The sequence below is a fragment of the Narcine bancroftii genome, chromosome 7, assembly GCF_036971445.1.
Source record: "Narcine bancroftii isolate sNarBan1 chromosome 7, sNarBan1.hap1, whole genome shotgun sequence".
Taxonomy (NCBI): Eukaryota; Metazoa; Chordata; class Chondrichthyes; order Torpediniformes; family Narcinidae; genus Narcine; species Narcine bancroftii.
The window spans coordinates 42,977,537-42,998,444 of NC_091475.1; the positions used below are offsets into that span (position 1 = coordinate 42,977,537).

At 42.3% G+C, this 20,908-nt stretch overlaps 1 protein-coding gene and 1 long non-coding RNA gene across 16 annotated transcripts in view; one reads left to right on the top strand and one right to left on the bottom strand.

Annotated features, from left to right (window-relative positions):
* Positions 1-13,237, bottom strand: part of LOC138738827 (BEN domain-containing protein 2-like) — a 45,243-nt gene extending 32,006 nt beyond the window's left edge. For 2 of the 13 annotated variants that reach the window (XM_069889845.1, XM_069889849.1), the window contains exons 1-4: positions 12,698-13,036; positions 10,924-11,015; positions 9,337-9,488; positions 132-287 (exon numbers count right to left, since the gene is read on the bottom strand). In XM_069889845.1, coding sequence (XP_069745946.1) covers positions 132-287; positions 9,337-9,394 — 214 coding nt within the window. In that variant the 5' untranslated portion in view covers positions 9,395-9,488; positions 10,924-11,015; positions 12,698-13,036. Of the gene's footprint in view, positions 1-131; positions 288-1,678; positions 2,558-9,336; positions 9,489-10,923; positions 11,016-12,697; positions 13,040-13,105 lie in introns of those variants that run through there. The other 11 variants (XM_069889854.1, XM_069889853.1, XR_011341791.1 and 8 more) reach the window with 11 other exon arrangements.
* Positions 12,941-20,908, top strand: part of LOC138738833 (uncharacterized) — a 193,950-nt gene continuing 185,982 nt past the window's right edge. The window contains exon 1 of one of the 3 annotated variants that reach the window (XR_011341804.1): positions 12,941-13,126. This is a non-coding gene — a long non-coding RNA (uncharacterized lncRNA). Of the gene's footprint in view, positions 13,570-20,908 lie in introns of all 3 variants that reach the window. The other 2 variants (XR_011341805.1, XR_011341806.1) reach the window with 2 other exon arrangements.

A 20,908-nucleotide genomic window follows, 5' to 3' on the forward strand; every position in this document is an offset into this window, starting at 1 on the left:
AAGATGCAAATCCTGGTCAACATTTTCTGGTATAGATAGCAAGACAAATAATTTTTTTTTTGCGACAGAAGGGAACAAAGTATTTGAATGCAAGGAACTTCAGTTTAAAAAAAAAATCAACATATACTTACCATAAACGACAGCAGCTAGGTATCTTTTCTGATTATTGTCTTGTGTCTGATCTTCAATGGCTGGGGATGAAGAACCATTCTGAACATCCACCATTTCAGCTCCATTAAATATCACTGCTTCTGCATCATCTTCTACTTTAACCCTAAGGTGTGCATCTGCAATAAGTTAAAATCAAGAAAGTTCACATTATTACTAAAGTTGAAACAGTGTGCTGGAAAATTGTTTTTGCCCTTATCTTTTAATACTGATCTCTGAACAAGGTTGTTAGAACTTGCCAGATGAAGTTAAATACAGCCTCACAAGCAAGGGTTTGAAATATAGCTGGGCTTGGCCCCCCCCCCCCCCATACAAATCCAATTAGGGAAGAAGCTAATAGAAGCTGCTCCCCACCAACCCCTCCCCCCACTGCACATAACACCATTAACAAACTTTAACAGAGGCAAAGACATGCTCCTTGGCTAAACCAACAGACCAAGCTGTTGGAAGAGCTCACTGTTGTATTATTCGGGAACATTCAAAGATGTTTCAAAGCATAAAAGTGTATTTATACCATAAAATACTGCTCCAATTCTATCTTGAATTCCATGCATGTCACCACCATTGTAGCCATGATTGCTAACAATGATGAAATAGTGTGCAGAAGAGAGGGGGGGGGGCATGTAGCTTGGTGCCAGAACAATAACCTCTCCCTCATTGTAAGCACGAACAAAAAGTCAGTTATAGACTTCTGAAGGAGCAAGCACAGCTCCCTCCACAGTCCACATCAATAGTGAAGATATGGAGATAATAGACAACTTTAAGTTCCTTGGGGTAAGCATCTCCAGTGACTTGTCCTGGTCCATCCATGTCAATGTAATGGCCAAGAAAGTGTAGTTCTATTAGGCATGTGAGTGAGGTCAAAAAAGAGCCAAGCCCTTGTGCTTACCAGTTTCAAGCCATTAAAGTAATTTTAAACAAAATCGCTTTTTTTTTTTTAAAAAGTACATCAAACAGACACTACCATATGCACTCAGACTCCAAGCCCCTTCCAGATCACCAGGCAGTACCTGCTTGACCTATGCTCAAACCAGAGTGTCTGGTTCGCCTGATCCCAAGCAGTACTTGCCCATACTAGCAACCAACAAGGCAAGCTGTGCCCTTTCCCAACTTGATTCCAATCCCAAAGAGGTAACTACTACTCTGCACCCAATCCCCAGGCAGCGGCCCTGCCCAACCTATCCTCAATCAGCAGGCAGCAACCTTGTCCAATCTGCACCCAACCCCAGAGAGTAACTGATCACTCCTGCATTGGATCTTTAAATATTGCCATCCAGTCCTGTGCCCAGCACCAAGAGGCAGAGGATTCTGTAACCCTCACCTTCTTTTCTCTCCCCAACCCTCTGGAAGGCAAGAGGCTCCTTCCTCAGGGTAGCCATTTCCTCTCTAACTCTGCACCATCCATTCATAGGCCAGCTCCCCAGCGCCATAAAGCGGGCTCAGGATTTCCTCCTCACAAACCGTTGTAGGTTGAATTTCAGTTAAGGTGGCCTCGAAATGCTGCAGTTACCTGAACGGAGCCGCTACTCCTGCCTCCTCAGAGGCGGATATCGGGTGACTGCCATGTGTTGACTCATTGTTCTCGCTTGCCCCAACTCTGTAGCTGGGCGTGCGCGGGCATGCCTGTACATTTACAGCCCACCTCTCTCACGGCGCACCATTCATGCATCATTGATTTAAACGATGAGGAAGGGAGTAGCGAGTGAACGATTGTACGACCAGTCACAGCTGTAGAGGCAAGAGTGCTGGCGAGCAAAGGGGTGAAAAACGCAGAAATCATTTAAAAAATGCAGAAATTCAATTTCAGAAACATGGAAAATTCACATGCCCATACTATTTCCTCAGATGCCGGAGGAAATGTGGCAGGTCTCCTGCACCACCTAAACCTGCAAGAACCCACTGAGGATTTGAATGCAGTTCAGGTCATCATACACAACCCCTTTCTCACCATCAGCTCCATCTATAATTCCACTGCCTTAGTAAAGAAGCAACATATTCAAAGATGCATTCCACCTCAACCACATTCTCTTCATCGCCTCCTTTCAGGAAAACTTCCAAGTATGAGAACATTCACAACTATTCTAATGAACAGTATTTTTTTACTGTTATCAGACTCTTGAACAAACCCGAAAATAATTAATCTAAAATAGCAAATTCTGTCTTTATTCCATACCAACTAATCTCTCTCTCTGTAACTGCACTTTGGAATGTATAACTTGGTTGTACAGGAATACGCTGCTTAGCATGCACAATACATTCTGTGAAATTAGGCATTATGTGATGTGGACGTTGTGCAAAAACCATATTATGTTATGAGCCCAGAGGACCCCAAAACCCAGCAGCAATACAAATTCACCAAGACAAATGGTTACTTAAAAGTTGCTTTTAATTTTCTTCAAGCATAAAAACAGGATCAAACTCTAACTTATTACTATTAGCTTAACCCCCTTCTAATTCTAAGCGCACATGTATGTAATGTGTATATGTTCATGAAAGTTCTTTGCTTTAATAGTCCAATCATTCACCTCACTTCTCCAATTCACCGGTATCAGGCAATTCTTATACTGTGCACAGAATTTAACATTTATGAATTTTCACCAGGCTCTGGTGCATAAAGGTAAATGGTTACTGCTCAGGAAGGTTCTTGTTGGTTTCAGAGAGATATTTGTTGCTCGTTGGACACACACAAACTGATTTCCCCACAATCAGTCACTTCAGTGTCTTGCCAAAGAAACTTGCCCCATCGTGGGTTTTCCAAATGATAACCTCTTCTTCCAGGTCACCAGAGTTCCTTGTTTCCCTTATTTCAGGAGAAACACTCTAGCCAGCCATTTCCTCTTGTAAAGACGACAAGGGTTTTCAACAGGCTGAACTCAGAATTCACAACCTGTCTTCAAAATGGGGGTTTTCAACAAGCCTGCCAGCTTGCCATGTTGCAGCCTCAAAAAGCTACTGCAGAACTGTAAAACTGACTTCTCATTCTCTCTCTCTCTGAAGAATCATATGATTTTTTTTCTCTCTGTTTGCAAAACCACATGACCCCTCTTAGAACAGCAAACTGCAATCAGACAGATTACTGGCACCAGAATCAGTTTCTGAGCCTGGACATCTGTTGCTTTAAAGACAATATTCCATTCATTCCACAACATCATTCCATAGGCATTGTTGTGAAGTCTCCATAGTTATTCTTCCAAAATTTCCGTAAAGTCACTGTGGACATGAAGTCTCTGCTTACGCATAGCTCTTGCATTTCAAATGTCTTTTGTGAAATGATAATGTCTGTTTGTGAAGTGACCTACACTAAACCCCAACAATCTATCTCTTTTAAAAACATATTTATATAGAAAATATAACACATAACACTTAGCAAAGCTACATGGGATACTGAACTTATGCTAAATTAAGCTGTTTAATTTTTTCCACTTTTTAAATGTTTATGTAAATGCTTTCTTACCCTATATCCCACACAATTTAACAAAGAGGATCAGGATCTTCTACGTCACTATTCTCAACTTCCTCAGCGTTCCACTCCATTGATGAATTATCACTCCGTAATGCCCGAAGGACCTGGCTGAGGCTCTTGGGGAGATGTTGGCTTCTTCAGGAATATGTCCAGTGTTGTTTGCCTAGTTTTCTTTTTCTTTTCTTCTTAAATTTCTTTATATGCAGCAAACACTGCATGAGCATTCCTTTCTATCAGTGAAAAACGTTAGATTTTTGGGTCCATCTCTTCAGCAAACTTAACAGTGAACCTCTTCTACACCTGTTCTTCTTCTGCAGTTTCCTTTTCCATTGCCTTTTCTTCAGCTATTCACTCTTGCTCTAGCTCCAGCAACTCTTCATTTGTTAGTTCCTCTGAAACCATCTCCAGAAGTTCTTCAATACCTTAATCATCCATGTCTAGGTTCAGGTTGTTGATGACCACGTCAACCACAGCTCTATTAATCCTCGCAATCACATCATTTTTTCCAAATCCCTTAAAGTCATGCACATACCACTTCAGTATTTTTTTCCATATGCCATTAATGCACTCTTTGGTCATATCATCCCAGGCTCAAGCAGGGTTATTTATGCAGTGGAAAATGTTGTACTGTACTCCTTTCAGAACTGCATCAGTGTCTTGCCAGTATCATCAACAACCTGAGCTGCAATAACCCCTTGGTCCATTAACTAGATTAAAGATATGGTGTTTGGTGGGAGGAACAGCATTTGGGGGGCGGGGATATGTCCTTGAGCATTCTCAACAATTAGCAAAATCTTGAAAGGTATGCCTTCTTCTAAAGCAGTACTTCACCATTTCACTGGCATAACAATCAAGAAGGCATCCTGAAACAGCATTTGTGTCATCCAGGATTTTTTATTGCTCCTGTAATAAACTGGTAAGATGTGTTTGTTAATGTTCTTCAAAGTCTTGGGGTTTTCACTATGCAAAAAGAAATGGATTTAACTTGTTGCCAGCAACATTGCCTCCACTGTCGGTCTTTAAAAGCCTTAAATCCTGGCATTGATGGCCTCCTTATGGATGAAAGTCATTTCAGCCATTCATTTCCAGAATAAGGTTTTGGCCATATTAAAAATTTGCTGGGCAAATAACCTCCCTCTACAATTAGTTTATCTAAGGTTTCAACAAATTCTACTGCTGCATTCGCATCAGCACTCGCAGACTCACCATTCACTTTCACATTATGCAGCGAAAAACGTTATTTGAAGCACCTGAACCACCTAGAGCTAGCACTAAACTCAATATCAACTGGTCCTGCTTTTTCTTTAAGCATCTAGAACAAGCTTCATGCCTTAGCAGTTATCATCAACATGCTGAGAGGGACTCGCTTTTGTGTTTGGTCCTCAATCCACGTCATTAGCAATTTCTCCATATTTGATCTAGGTCCTTCTCACATTTTCATTAGACTTGTAGCTTCCTTGTTTTTGACGATAATCGTGATTGTCAAATGCGACATGCCTAAATCATGAGGCATAGCATTCACTGTTTTTTGCACCTTTGTGTTTAATAATCTTTTATTTCAGTTCCAAATCAATACTACTCCTTTGCCTCTTGCTGCTGCTATCACTAGCACCAGTTTTGCTGCGTCTGGGGAGCCTTGATAGAACATACAGTACCTACATACATGTATATAAAAGACAAGAGATAAACATGTTGCGTGCGGGAAGTTGTTGCGTATGTCCGGTTACATCTGTTCTATTCTCCAATCAGGATTTCTGAACTGTATTGTAACGTTATGGGACCACGAATGACAGACGTATATGTGGTCGGACATTAACTGAACGGATGTTAAGAGCACATACCTGTAACTATGTACAAGATATCTACTGGTATGCCCACAATCAATCTTGATCACTGAATTTTCAATATGTTAAACTTGAACTTGTACTTTCCAGATGGTGGGGCTGCTGCCACTGCAGTGCTGATACACACCTAGCAAGAGTGTTGTCATGGACTTTCAACGCTTCACAAGTGTCCTGGTACTCAGCCATCAAACCCAATGACCTCATGCAGGTTTAAACTGCCTGAAGAATGGGGCGGAGGTCGATCTCAAAGTTGGCAGCATCCCCTTTGGCAGCATTTAAGGGTTGAAGGCTCCAAAGAAAAAGTGGATCAGCGCAGGGCACTAGAACACTGTTCTTCCACCCCCATTTAGAAGTCTTGGAGAGGACCCCACAGAGTAGGAAACCACAGCAGCAGATTAGGCTTCAGCTCCAGGCTCAGCAGCCAAAGACCTCACACAAGGCCAGTGGGAACCAGGTTTCAGGTTCAGGAATCATGAAGGTGCTGGTAGGAAGAAAGACTTCCAAATCGTCTAGGGCACTGATAGCTTCCTTGCAGTTCAGGAGTTTGGAACTAGGGTTCAAGGTGAAACCTGGATGCTTCAAGCTCAGATTCACCACTGGACAGGAGACCATGTGGCTCCAGAGATTACTGGGCCCCAGGAGATGACAGCATAGAAGAGGTCGTGGGATCCAATGGTACACAATATTTCTGAAGCCTCTCTCTTGTATTGACAGCACCTCTTTGTGTGCCTTTATAGGACAAAGATATATTTGGTACATGACAATAAATGGAGTCTTGAATACTTGCTTCAATTCCTCACATTCTTCTCCAGTGAAAAAGAAGTCTGTAAGAGTGGACTGCCTTGCAAAATTGTTGGGAAATTATTACTTGAGACCCCACTGCTGAAATCATAAGCAATCCACAAAACATCGAATAGATGAATGTTGTTATAGAACTGCTAGCAACCAAAGCTCTGAATTTCTGTGCTCACACAATTTCCCATTTCTCTTGACAGGACAAGCAGGCAGTTCCTTGAGGAACATCTGGCTATTTCCTGCCAATTTGTATTTTGGATTTTGGTTTGTGCACAGAAAGCTTTCAAAACCCCACTCTACTTCAAAATTCAAATGGTTGGATTCTTACCACTGTAGTGAAAATATACATGTGTGACAGAGTATATAGATATGTTTTTGGGAGATAAATTGGGAAAGGTTTGTTAGAGTAGGTCACATACAAACACTTTAAAACAGATCTTATTTGAAATACTGGAGCTCTGCTAATGCTAGACATATCGGCTCCGCAGCTTTTGCAAGAACTTTGTAGAGTGCTCAAGAGACTTCATTAATGGATTGTTGTTTACAAAAGGCAACAGATGAAAGATCTTATTGGAGCTGCAGATTGTCTGGTAATGTTCTAAGAAGGTCATGTGGTTTTGCAAGCAGAGAGAGTCAAACAGGCTTTCTCTCAGAGAGAGAGAGATCATTTCTACAATGTTACAGCCAGCAACAGAAGCTGGGACTAGAACAGGACAAGCTGGCAATCTTGAGGAAAGCCCCATTTGGAAGACAGCCTGGTCAAAGCCCTTGAGGTTCATGTAAGAGGAGAGGACTGGCTGTCTAATGTTTCACTTGGAATAAAAGAAACAAAAAGGAACTCTGTGGTGACTTGAAAGAAAGAGGTTATCATCTGGAGAACCCTGAAGGGGGTAAGTTTAGTCAGCAAGATGCTGGAGTGGCTGATTAAAAAGGAATCAGTTGTGTATGCCCTGGAACAACAAATTTCTCTCTGCAAACTGACAAGAGAATTCCTGAGTGGTAACCATTTACCTTTCAAGCACCAAAGCCTGGTTAACTTTATAAACTTGGAGGAATGAAGAGAGAGATTGGACTGTGAACCAAATAACTTTTCGGAACTTACACACACATTACATACAGATGCACTTAGAATTAGAAGGGGGTTAAGTTAGGTTAGTTAAGTCAATAGTGAAAAGTTAAAGTTTGATTCTATTTTCATGTTTAAAGATAATTATAAGCAACTTTTGTTTAAGTAACCATCCGTCTTGGTGAATATCTATTGCTGCTGGGTTTATTGATCTTCTGTGCTTGTAACACATGAAATGGTTATTTGTGCAAATCCTCCCTCATCCAATTTACTGGTAGAATGGTTACCACCATTATCAACAGAAAATCCCTCTCATAGATCAAAAGTTGCCAAAATAGGGGAATTGAACAAATCTTGTTTATTGTATTTCTCACATGTGGAAAAAAAAACTATATAGAACTCCTTGCAAGATGGATTCTCTGTGATTTCCCATTTAAAGTATGCTCAATGCAAAGCAATCCAGATTTGCACAGGTACAGTATAAGCAAAATGTCACAGGTATTTGAAGTCTTGAGTGAAAACAGGAAACACTGTGTTCCACCATTCAAATTCATGGCAGACAGTCTACCTCAGCTCCATGCTGACACACCAACTCCATATCCCTCAATTTCTTTAAGAGGCAAATGATAAACATGACAACTTAGATGGCAATCTCCTTTAGGTAAAGACTTCTAAAGATTGATCCTCCATTACCTATTTTGAGTCTATGATCCCTTGGATTTTGACTTTTCAGGCAGAGAAATCACCCTTGCTGCATTCAACCTATTGAGCCACTTTAGAATCTCCTCTCATTCTACCCTTTAGAAAATACATGCCGAGTTGTCTCAAGTGTTCCTCATGCAGTGAACATGCTGTTGCAGAAATCAATCTAGTGAATCTTCATGACATGAAATGGAATAGAAGCATTTTTTGCAATACATCGCAATTTTCAGGATTTTCCTGGAAGTTGCCTCAAACCTAGTTTAAAAGTTAATTAAATTCCTCAACTGGATGCAAGGAAAAAAAAACAATTATTCTCATTAAATCCTTGAGGATTTCCTGCTCGATTGCTGAAAGGTGAGATGGTGTTAGACGTCACTCATTTCTGACATTATTTTACTTGTTCGACTGAATGTCATTAACTTTCGATCCTATAGAGAATTCATATACCAAGTGTCCCAGTATGAAAAACTTATTTCCATGCATTGGATGCCATAAAATCTGATATAATACTTGACATACACAGCTGTTCTGTGAAAACAAAATTTCAGCATTGATTTCCAATTTAACAAACAGCACAACGACTCCTCATATTGCCTTGCTTTCATATCGCCACAAACAATTTTTGTGTGAAGACTTATTTCTACATTAATTCCTGGCTTTCCTCAAACCACAATATGCTGGTGGAACTCAGTGGATCAAGCAGCCTTTGCTGAGTTTGTCCAGCAGACTGTCTTTAGCTTTGGATTCCAGCATCTGCAGTCTCCAGAGTCTCTTTAAACCACTATTTGTTCCCAGATATACAAAGTCTATTTCTCCCCTGACAGATTTTGATATCATTCCTCATTCACCTTTGAAAAGGAATTCTTCTGGTAAATGACTGAACTCATTTTAAGCATGAAAGCTTGGGCAAGACTTGTGGATCTTCAAGAGCAGTTTATTGCAGAATGAGCTAGAATTTGTCAATCACATGCCCATACACACACACACAAATTTTATCTATTTAAATTATAAATATTTTATAGTAAATAATATGAAGTGAGCATAACACCATTATCTGAAAACTGCACAGGCATGCTGTGATTTATTTTATGCTCTTTTTATTGTATACTACTGCCAGTTTTGACATTTGTATTTAAAATTAGATTGATTTTGCTATTTCTAATTATCATACTCTTAAACTTCTGACTCCTAGTGCATGAATCCTTTAAGCTAGTGTTTCTCAATCTGTGGTCTATGGACCACACTGGTACTGCTGCTTGTTTATAGATAGTCTGTGGTGATAATATTAGCAGCATAACCTGGTGCTAAATTTGAAAACCTGTGCATTGTAATTGCAGTCAGGGTGATGCTAAACATTGGTTCCTCTCATTAGCTCCCTTGGGCTTCCATTATCAGCAGTTCTTCACGTCACCGCCAGTGAAGCAGTTTCCCTCTGCAGTGATCCAGGAGGCTGCAAGAAGGAAGTTAATGTGTGCATTTAAAAAAAATACTTATAACTGGAACACATTCTGGAAACAGGTAAAATGCTTAAAAGAGCAAAAGACAAACTACTGATATAATAAGTAATTCACGAAAGTTGCATAATTCACAAAAAAAACCTAGTAAAATGAAACAGAAAATCTTGGTGATCTGGGAAGGGGCTCGAGGTCATCAGCCCCTCCCACATTGATGGGTCACAGATTTGTTATAGGTGGTCTGCATTAAATAACAGAATACTTGAGATGGTCTGGCCCTTCAGGTCAATAGGGAAGGAGGAATAAGAGGAGATCTATAGCGATTGGGGATTCGAAAGTTTGGGGACTAGATAGGGGATTCCATAAACAATAATTTATAAAAAAAGACTACTGGATGATATGATGTATCCCAGGTGCCAAGTTTAGGGATGTCTCCGTTTGAGATCACAGCATTCTCAAGCAGGAGGGTGAGTAGCCAGATGTCATGGTCCATGTTGGTACCAATGACACAAATACGAAGAAGAATGAGGCTCTGAAGAGGGAATATAGGGAGTATGAAGGAAGCCAAAAGGAACCGCACGGGTGGCAATCTCTGGATTGCTACCAGTGCCATGTGCACTGGTAGGAATAGGAAGTTATGGCAGATGAATGTGTGGTTAAAGATTTGGTGTAGGGGCGGGAGTTCAGATTCACAGATCATTGTGATCTCTTCTGGAGAAAGTATGACCTGTACAAAAATGACATGTTGCACCTAAACAAGAAGGTGCTTGATATCTTGGTGGCCAGATTTGCTAGGAGAAGGTTTAAACAAATTTGGCAGCAGGACGAGAACCAGAATGAGAAAACAGGGGATAGGGCAGAAAATACACAAGTAGATACACTGTGTAATGAGATTGTGAGGAAGGATAGGCAACCAATAGAGCAAAAATGAAAGTGGAAGATTAAGATTTAACATGGAATACTTTGGAAGCAAAATTGAAAAGGGTGATGAATACAGCACTGAAGGTCTTGTATTTAAATGCCTACAGTTTAAGAAATAAGTATGATGATCTTGTAGCCACTGTTTCCTCTAAGCTATGCGCATGTGTGCGCGTACACACGTGCCGCAACCAGTGCAAAGGAAATTAATGTGCACACAAAAGGAACAACAAACTGAACAAAGTAGTTCAAAGTATAGAATACAATCTTAACTAAATACATTACTTCATAGAATGCAATCATACTTGTATTATATTAAAACATGCCAATAGTTTTATTAGCCACGAGAGATGGGCTGTGCCAAAATTATCTTTCTAAATATTTTAATTAAGTTTTACATAAGTAAACATATATACAGAAAATTTGTAAAATGCACAACAAAGATGTCAAACATAAAGAAATCTACAAAATTGTCTAATTTACAGAGTACATCTATAAGGAAAAACATCTTACAATTTTATCCTGAATATGATATTTTCTTTTTCTCCTTCATTTCTTGAGCTCATTACCAAACCGAAGTTCTATAATTAAAGTATACCTTGAACCTGGAGTAATATAATAAAGTGTTGGAAGACAGGTTTTATATTAAAACTAGAGGTTCTGAAAGTAATTCAGGAAAATTTTGAAACCTTACGTCTAAGTTATTGAAAGAATAACAAATCTTTTCTAGATTTAAACAGGACATAATATCCATCGGATCTTGAAACAATTTCAAGCTTACATTTGCACAAGCATTCAGTGCACACATTGTTTTGTCATAGGAAAAAAAATTTGCATGACATAAGATTTTTGCCCACACTACTAAAAATTAGAGGGAATATGGCTTGTAGCACAGCTGGAATTTGGAAGGTAGGACACTGTGACCTTCACCGAGTCATGGCTGAAAGATGAACACAGCTGGGAACTAAATATCCATGGATACACAGTGTAACGGAAGGACAGGAAGGTAGGCAGAGAGGGTGGGTTGTTTCAGCTGGTTAAAAATGGAATTTAATCTTTGGCAAGAAAGACATTGTATCAGAAGATATAGAATCTTTGTGAGGAGAATTAAGATACTGTCAGGGGAAAAAGACCCTGATGGGAGTTGAATACAGCCCTCCAAACAGAAGCCAGGATGTGGCATGTAAACTACATAGGGAGATAGAGAAGGCATGAAAAAAGGGTACTGTTACAATAGTCATAATGTGGTGACCTATTTACTAATAAGTGAAGTGGCTCCCAAAATAGCGGACACATTGCTACAAGAGCGGGAAAACAGCCTGCACACGGGATGGGTTTTCATCCTATCCGATGACTTCACTTCTGGTCCAAGTGATGGAAGCGAAAGGGTATAAAAGTAAAGGGTAAAGGCCTGAATAAATCAGTCTTGAACTCAGGTCTACAACCTGTACATCACTTCCTTTCATAGCTCAGTATCACTTCGCTACATTGGTGATCCAGAAAATATTTGGATCCAAGGATGGATCTTCACTCTCAGACCCAAAACATCAAACTCTTCATGGATGCTGTGTGACCTGCTGAGTAATACGCTGTTTTTTTCTATGTGACAACAAAAGCCACTGGTCGAGCTCAGATGTGATTCCACTGGACAGAGAGCAGAAAATATTTACAAGGGTAATGCCATGGCCAACAAAAAAATAGATAAGCCGGTGTTATTTTCTTGGAACAAAAGAATACTGAGGGAATCTTTAACTCGGATGATAAAATTACTCTATTCAAGATCCTCAAAATAGGGTTTACACTCCTTGGGCAACGTGTTAAAAACATTAATTTCATTAAACAGGTCATGAAGATATTTTCTTCCCTTGTCTGCCAGCCAGTTAGAAACTCACTGCCTGAGAAAATGATCGAGGAAGAAACCCTGGTGTTTAAAATGGAAGCGTTACCATGATAAAGATATTTAGGAATGGAGCGTTTTATTCGGAATATTTACTAAATTCCTTTATCGCAGCCACTCATCCATGGAAATTTAACATGGTAAGAAATAAAAAAAAGGTGAGGGCGGGTGGTGAAGAGGGCACAGGCTAATTTAAGAAACTATAAACTAAGACGGTTTGAATGCAGACCCATTTCCGCAGAGTTGGCGACGCTGCACCGACCCGCCATCAAACACAGATCGCCCAGTTTGGCCGAGCCTGTGGAAATAGGTCGACTTCGAAAATCGACAGCACCGGGTAAATTCACTGAACACATTGTGGTTCTCAATAACGAAAGAATAAAAAGGTACCACGTCAGAATTCATGATGGACATTAAATACATAAACGGATTTTCGAGAAACGGGCATTTTTAACGATCTACGTGGGCAGAACCAGCCATCGTTCGACCCTCAGGGGCCAGAGCCGTGACGCCACAATGACCGACGTGCGACTCGACGAATCGGGATTAGCCTCACGCCGCCAACGTTGCGAACTGACAGGCCGACGGCGCCTGAGCCGCCCAATCAGGCGGGGTTGGGCGGGTCGGCGTCGAGCGTTTGCGGCGAGAATTTGATGAGAGAACGCCTTTAACTGTTTCCGGGCTGCTCCCGCCGCCACCGCGTTGGAGGTTGTCGAACCGCTGGGTGGGGAGGATCGCGCACAAAGTCGCAGGTGGCGGAGTGAAAGGGAGGGGGGGGGGGGGAGAAAAACTCCCTACCGTGGCTAGCCGACATGGCAGGTAGCTGGTGGCTGCGTTCGTGGCGTCCCTGTCCCACGCTCCGCTCGAATGGCGTTTTAACGGGAGAGAGTGAAACTGACAAAATAAACCCTGCAGCCTCTGACCAATGACAGCGAGGCAACACTGCGCAGCCGTTAATGCGCGGCCAGGGGTTTGACGGTTGGTTGGCTGGGGGAGGGGAAGTGAGGTGAGGTGGAGGGAGGCAGAGAACTGCGCCGACGTGCACACATGGACTGTCCGAGCAGGCGTTTATTATCTTGCAAACGTTTCCAGGCACAGCGGCGCTCCGGGGCTAGGGCGTCACTCTCTCCTTATTAGTAGGCCCATTGCTGAAATGCATTGGTTGTGTTTGGGCTATTCCGTTGAAATCTTTTAATGCGTGAGAAAGGTTTGGCCTAACGTTTCCGGCGTTTGTATCGCCAAGAATTAAATAATGCACCCAGGTAATATTAATACCACGTTATTTTTTGTAACTCGGGCGCCGCTAATGCTCAATTAGAAAAACGGCAAAATGTGTGTGTGGGGTGGGGGGGGGGGGTGTTGAATAGGGTGTTATTGCTGCCATGATAGCGTGCTTTAAAAAAAAAGTTTCCCAAGTGAAAAGATTCCAGCGAGTGAGCTGAGGCACAGATGGATGAACAGGCTTCGCAGGATCTCGTTCTGCAGCGTTCGCAAACCAGCTGCAGAAAAGGCTCTGTCCTTTACCCCTTCTGTGGCCATTTTGCAACAGGTTTAGATCGTATGATCTACACACGTTGAAATGTGTGTCCTGCATCGTCACGATCCGTTGGGCAGTGAACGAAAAAGGTTATTTTAAAAAAATGCGTTTAAGCAAATTACAGAAGTTAACGTTCTGGAATTTGGTCCAAATCAGCAGATCACGTCAGGAAACAAAATGGCGCGGCTGTCAGGCAACGAGGAGCCATTCCACCCCGCGCCACTAGGGGGCTGCGGTCCCCCCAGGGTCACACCATCAGGGGCGGTGACACCAAAATGACAAATGTGTGCATTGTTTCAGCAGAAGTCTAATTTTTTAAATAAAAATATTCCTGTATTTTGTTATAACAAAATATTTTTCGTAAGTCCAGTTGACATGTACAGATATTAATAGATCTCCAAGGCTAATTTACTTTTTGAACCTTCTAATGTGCTCGGTTAGAGCTGTCATTATTACCCAATGCCGCTTTGAATCACGTGGTTTCGTCTAACGCGCTACCACACAGTTTTTTTGTTGCTGCTGTGTATGTGATATTATTTAAAGATGTAATTTTAATATTGCTAGTTGTTTATCTCACTATTATTGCCATTACATTCAGTGATATACAGGAATTGCTAAGGATTTGTATGGTCTGGTATAGTAGGAGGTACATGGTGGGGGGGCTGACACCAACCCTAGTTAAGCCACATCCCAGCACAAGCTGTGTTCTCTTTGCTACCATCATGAATGAGGTATTGGTGCCACATGACTTGCTCCACCAGGTTCAGGTCTCAATGTCGGAGAGACTGGACGCAGAATGGAAGATCGCTTTGTTGAGGACCTCAGCTCTGTCTACTCCAATAGCGTGGATCTCAAAGTGGCCACCCATTTCAATTCTCAATCCCAGTCCTTTGCGGACATGTCTGTCCATGGTCTCGTGCACTGCCAGACTGTAACCACCCATAAATTGGAGTAACAACACCTCATTTTTCAACTGGGCACCCTCCAACTGGATGGCATTAATGCTGACTTCTCTTGCTTTCATTAAAACACCTCGACCCCCCCTTCTATCCCCGTCACCTTTCTCTGTTTCCTTTCGTACAGGCTTGATAAATTCTCATCTGTCCCTTATCATATCCAATTAACACCTTTTATTTGTCTGGATTCCTTCCCCCATTGTTTGAATTCTGTGAGTTTTTGGTAGATCCTGCTTTTGCCTTTTGTGATATTTCCTTGAAGAAGGGCTCAGGCCCAAAACGTTGGCAATATAGGATATCTTTGGCTTCTATAGATGCTGAAAAGTCCGGCTGAGTTTCTCCAGCATTTCAGTATGTTTACTACAATCGCAGCATCTGCAGCCCATCATGTTTCACCCACCAGGTTCAGGAACAGTTGCTGGCCCTCGACCATCAGACTTCTAAATAATGGACTCATTTCAGGATTCTTGCTTTGCACATTATTTATTGCTGAATGTTTAATTATTTTCTATATTTGCATTTAGTTTGTTTACATTTATTTCTTTTGTATAAATATCTTTATTCTTGAGTACAGTTACCATAAGTAAAAATTCTGTATGACTAGCAGGAAATAAAATATCAGGGTTGTATGTGATGTCATGTATGTACTCTGACAATAAATATGGACTTTATAATGTGGATTCAGGACAGTGTGGAGCAGACACTCAGTCCTGATGTCAACAGTTCCATACAGGCTTTTAAACGGTCTGTTAGCAGAGTCAACGGTATTTTTTTAACATTCTGAAACAACAGAGTTCTGTGCTCAAGATGACTCCCATCTGTGCTGGGCAACGTGCGCCAGGAGGATGTCGACTCCAGGGGAATAGTGGACTGGCGGAGGGTACCAAAAACAAGGAAAACACCCCCTGTTGAGAAGAAGCCTGGAAGATGACTCTTCAGGGAAGGTAACCAAGGCAGTGAACCCAGTGAGGGGCTCAGCAGCTGAAGGACACATAGAGGTTGCGGGTTGTTGGGCAACTTGCAGTTGAAGGATTTGCACAGGCTGCAGGCTGTTGGTGACATGGCCGAAGGACTCCTTTGCCTAACGGCAGGCAAAAGTTGAAGTATATCTTGTATATGGAATTTATGTTTTGTATCATCTCCCATTTATATACCATGCCTATCTGCATCTCTCAGGAAGTTAATATCACAAAAATACAGACAAGTAATGCATTAGCCCCTTTTAATCAATGTGGGGAAAAAAAATTCTACAATTTTATAGTTTATGTACAGTTGATTTGTGTGCACCACTTACAGGATCAAATTAATCAACAGCAAATTTAATACTTATTATCTTATTTTTGCTATTTAACATATCCATTATCTGCATACATACATCCATACATTCCCATCACTGTATATTGTTACATTCATTTCTGTTTACACCTTTGCCACCACTGTGACACTTTGTTATTCCCCCACCACTCTTTTTTCAGGGGGTTTCCCTCAGTCTCAGCCCCTCAATGCCTAGTACTGGAAGGACCCTAAACACTGGTTCTTCCCCATGGTGTGCTTGTGTTAGCTGCACTAAGCCTCAGCATGCACTCTTAAACCTGGAATGTGTGAGTTGTGAGCATCCCGCATTGATATCTCCATGTGCTGAAAGACCAACAGTATCAGGCAGACCAAAGTGCATCTATCACTGAGTTTATTTTCTTACAACTGTTCTGGATGTCTGACTGTCCCCAGGAAAAGCTTGTAAATCAGAGATAGATGAACCGTGACCAGGAGTTTTGCATCCTTATCCACAAACTTTGGACGTGAATTTTCTGCAGATTTACGAATTTTAAAAATTGATATTCTGCGTTTTTCACCCCTTCGCTCACCAGTCTTCGCTGACTAGAGCTGAGGCAAGCGAGCGAAGTTAGTCAACACATATTGGCTGCCTGGTATTGGCCTCTAAGATGGCAGGAGTGGCAGATCTGTTCAGATAACTGCAGCATTTCAAGACTGCCTTAATTGAAATTCAAGCTGCAATAGTTTGTGAGGAGGAAATTCTGAGCCCATTTTATGGCACTGGGGAACTGGTCTGTGAATGAATGGTGCAATGAGGGCCTGTGGGAGGTGATGGCTGTCCCATGGAAGGAGCTTCTTGCCTTACAGATGGTTGGGGAGAGGAGAAGGCGAGGGTTGCAGAATTCACTATCTTTGGGTGCTGGCTGCAAGATAGGATGGCAGTATTCAAAGATCCGATGCAGGAATGGTAGTTACTGCCAGGGGATTGAGTGCAGATTGTAAGAGGGTTGCTGTCTGGAGATTGGGTTCAGGCTGAACATGGGAATAGTCTGGGAATTGGACATGGCTCAGAGAATTGGATGCAAATTGGGCAGGGGCTCTGCCTTGGGATTGGTGCAGATTGGGTAGGGGCGCTGTCTGGGAATTGGGTGCAGGGTATTACTACGGGGATTGGATGCAAGTTGGGCCAGGGCACTGCTTGGCATGCTGGGTGCTGGTTATGGGCAAGTACTTCTTGGGGTCAGGAGAACCAGATACTCTGATTTGAGCATCGGTCAAGCAGGTACTGCCTGGTGATGTGAAAGGGGCTTGGAGTCTGGGCACATATGGTAGTATCTGTCTGATATACTGTGCTCACACACACAAAAAGATTTTTTAATGTCTTGAAACTGGTAATTTTGTATGTACGTTTTCAAAAACATTCCAACTGGGGGGCACTGCCCCCAAACCCCCCGCAAGAGGCGCTGCACCCCTCTGCACGACATTTGGCTCAGGGACAATGCATTCTGGTTTTACGGGAATGATCTGACTGGGTGGACTGGTGCTTGTTCATGAGCACTGTTGAGGCATTGCACCAGATGACCTGGACTGGTCAGGGAGCCACCCCACCGAGTTAATTGAATCCTCATCTCTTTGTGTCTGCAGGATGATTGACGTCAAAGGTGTTGGTCTGGAAAAGCCTCAACGAAGGTCAGGTGGTGTAGCAAAGTCCAGCTGACTGGGACATTGTGTAGCGACAGGGCCAGGCCCATCCTTTGCAACTCCTGAGACAGGCAGAACTCAGCACACAATGGCACTTAGCGCCCTTGTATTTTGGTTCCGTGAACAGCTTTATGTAGCCATACAAAAGGTCATTAGGATGTGGACCATGTTGGGTATGTCCTTGCCCCTATTTGGTAACTTGAACATGGTGGTTCATCAGGTCCTTTTAATCTTGGATCCCCATAGGAACTGGAATACTGCTCTGGTGACTGCCAGAGCAGAGGTATGGGGACGAGTGTCAGTTCTAACAACAACTTGTGCCTGATGACCAGGTTCTTCCCTGTTAATGAGAGGGAATGCCATGGTCAAAGACCAAATTTTTGGTGGACTTTTGTGATCTAATCTAACCAATTCATGTTGCACACTTTGGCCCCTCCAAACCAGATCCCCAACTCCTTCAGATAATCCAGTCTTAACTGTGAAGGGGATGGTGAACATTGCCTCACTTCTTCCACCCAATACAGACTCAAAGTGGCTGCAAATACTAAACAATCTGCAGACTGATCATATGTCTGAACAGAAGGCATCAATGTTGTCCATGTACAGGGAGGCCTTGATCTGAGTGCCTACACTGGCTAGCAGCATTACTCCTCTTAAGGCCTTGTCCTTTTTGATGTGCTTAGCAAAGGGCTGTATGCAGCACACAAATAACTGGAGAGAGAGAGTGCGACCTTGCCTGACTGCAGACTTGATGGGGAAGCTATCTGTTTCCCATCACTTGATTTGGATGGCCATATAGAGCAGTTTAATTCAATTTTGGTGAACATGTTGATCCTACATGTGTGCAATATCTAGTTGAAAGCCTCTGGTCTAAACTGAGCAGGCAGGTATCCACCCCCCTGTCCTGCATATTGTCAATAATATCCTTGAGCAATGCCAGGATGTCAGAGATTTTCCTACCCATAACCATGCAGGTTTTGTCTGGATGGGATGGATCACCTGCTCCAGGGCAGACTTGACTCAATTGGTGCTGGCCTTGGACAGGAATTGTTGTCAACATTTAAAAATGATATGGGGATTCCAATTCCTGATATCCACCGGGTGATGATGCAGTTTCTCTTGAATTCTGACACATTGCCTGCCAAAAGCATAGCGTTGTTTACTTCCAGCAGGTCCAGGTCCACCAAGTTCTGCAGACCTGTGTAAAACTCAGCCAATATGCTGTCACTTCCAGGAGTCTTACTTAACCCAAAGGAACAGATTGAGTCCATCAGCTCCCCCAGGATAATTGGCTGGTCCAGACTTTTTGGTTTGCTGTCATCTAAGACCTTCATGATAGAGGACAGGAATTTTTGGGAGGTTATTCTGTCTGTACCATTCATGTACTACATTTCAGCATTAAATTATCTGCAGATCCTTTGTATCCCTGCTGGCAAGGATGGGACTGAACCATCCTTTTCCTTAGGGCTATGGACCATAGAGCTCTCTGTGAACCTTTTGGAAGAAGAAGTCTCACCACGTCTTATCTGCTCCATTGTGCAAACTCTGGATTGGAGGATACTCTTGGAGGACTCTGAAGTTTGAAGGTTCTTCACCTCTCAGAATTCCTCCCTCATATCCATCCCTTTCGAGGAGTAGCGGCAGCTCAGTTTGGAATTGGCTGAGTTCCCTCTGCTTGCTACATTATTCAGGTTTGTGGCAGTTTCTTCATGCCCTGGGCTGTCAAGCATAGACCAAGTACCCATGGTTCCCTCCAATGGCAAACAGTGAGGAAGAGGGGAAGGTGGATGATGGCCCCTTTGCTGTCCTCTCTCAGCTTAACCACTTCATTTTTGCTGGTCCAGATTCTAAACATGTATTTGACGTCCACATAGGTCCCGTCCCCATGACATAACAGCCCAGGAATGTGAGCACGTCAACAACAGCAACATGTGAGTTGAACACATGCACTGTTATCATTCGTTCCTTCTGTGTTTGATGGGTGAAGAGTGGGTGTGCCTTAAATAATGAAAGTGGAGCCACATACCCCTTCTGGACAGCCCAGAGCATTCTCTTCCATCCCACTGGAGTCTTGAATGTCACATTGAAGTGACTTATCCACCATGTCCTACAGGCAGTAGATAAATTCCATCAAGAATGTCCTGATGAAGAGGTCCCAGGAACATGAGGAACCTTTGTTCAGATCCTTCATTGCCACCTTGATGGTATTCCAGATTCTTTATCCTTCTGAGGAGCTTAGTGGCTCAGCTATCCTCATGAAACTGGTAGAGCTGAGCTTGCTGGTGGAAAGGGTATTAGATTGGTCCCCCAATCAGCATGGATCCACCCCTGTGACAGCATGCTAGCTCACACCAGACTATTTCTTATGCTCCAACATTTCTCTCAACTGTCTCCCTCTCCTCTTCCTTCTTGATGCTACAGCCTCTCACAGATCCAATTAATCAGCTCACAGTAGAGAGTCTGCACTCGATCTAGTCAAAAGGCCAAGAATGAAAGTGTTGTATCAGAATTGATCTCCATGCTATATCCAAGATGCAGTCTGACTAAAGTGCAACCTGAATGTATATTCTCTTGTGTACACTTCTTGCAGGAGCATTAACCTTGCAGGCTACACCTTCACATACTGGATCTCATTGTTATCTGTGTCCTCATAAAGCCTTGTTTACACTAGCACAGAGTAGCCTGCCCTGCTTTTACAATAGAATGCAAGATCACCCTTGTTCAAACTCCAGGACATATCACATAATTTGCTAATCTTTCTTCCATTAGGGTGAGATTATTAATTCTATTCCAGAAGACCTGACTTCATTTACTTTTCTGTCAGCCACAGCAGATAGTCTGGCCATGATTTTTTTTCCCCTCTGCAATGCAAACTTCCTCTGAGTATAGTCAATGACTGATTGCACTCTATGGTCATAGAAATATTCATGGTTCCTTCCTGCCAGGAGTACCTGACAATTGTCCTGGGAAACTTGCAGGTGTAGCCAATAGTGACTTTACATAAGGACCCCTATATCATCCTGTAAATATATTATTCAATATTTTGAAATCTAAATTTGATGTCTGCCTTTAATCTGGTCATTCCTTATTTAGTTCTTGTAATCCACAAGCCTTTTGAAGATCTCTGTCAGT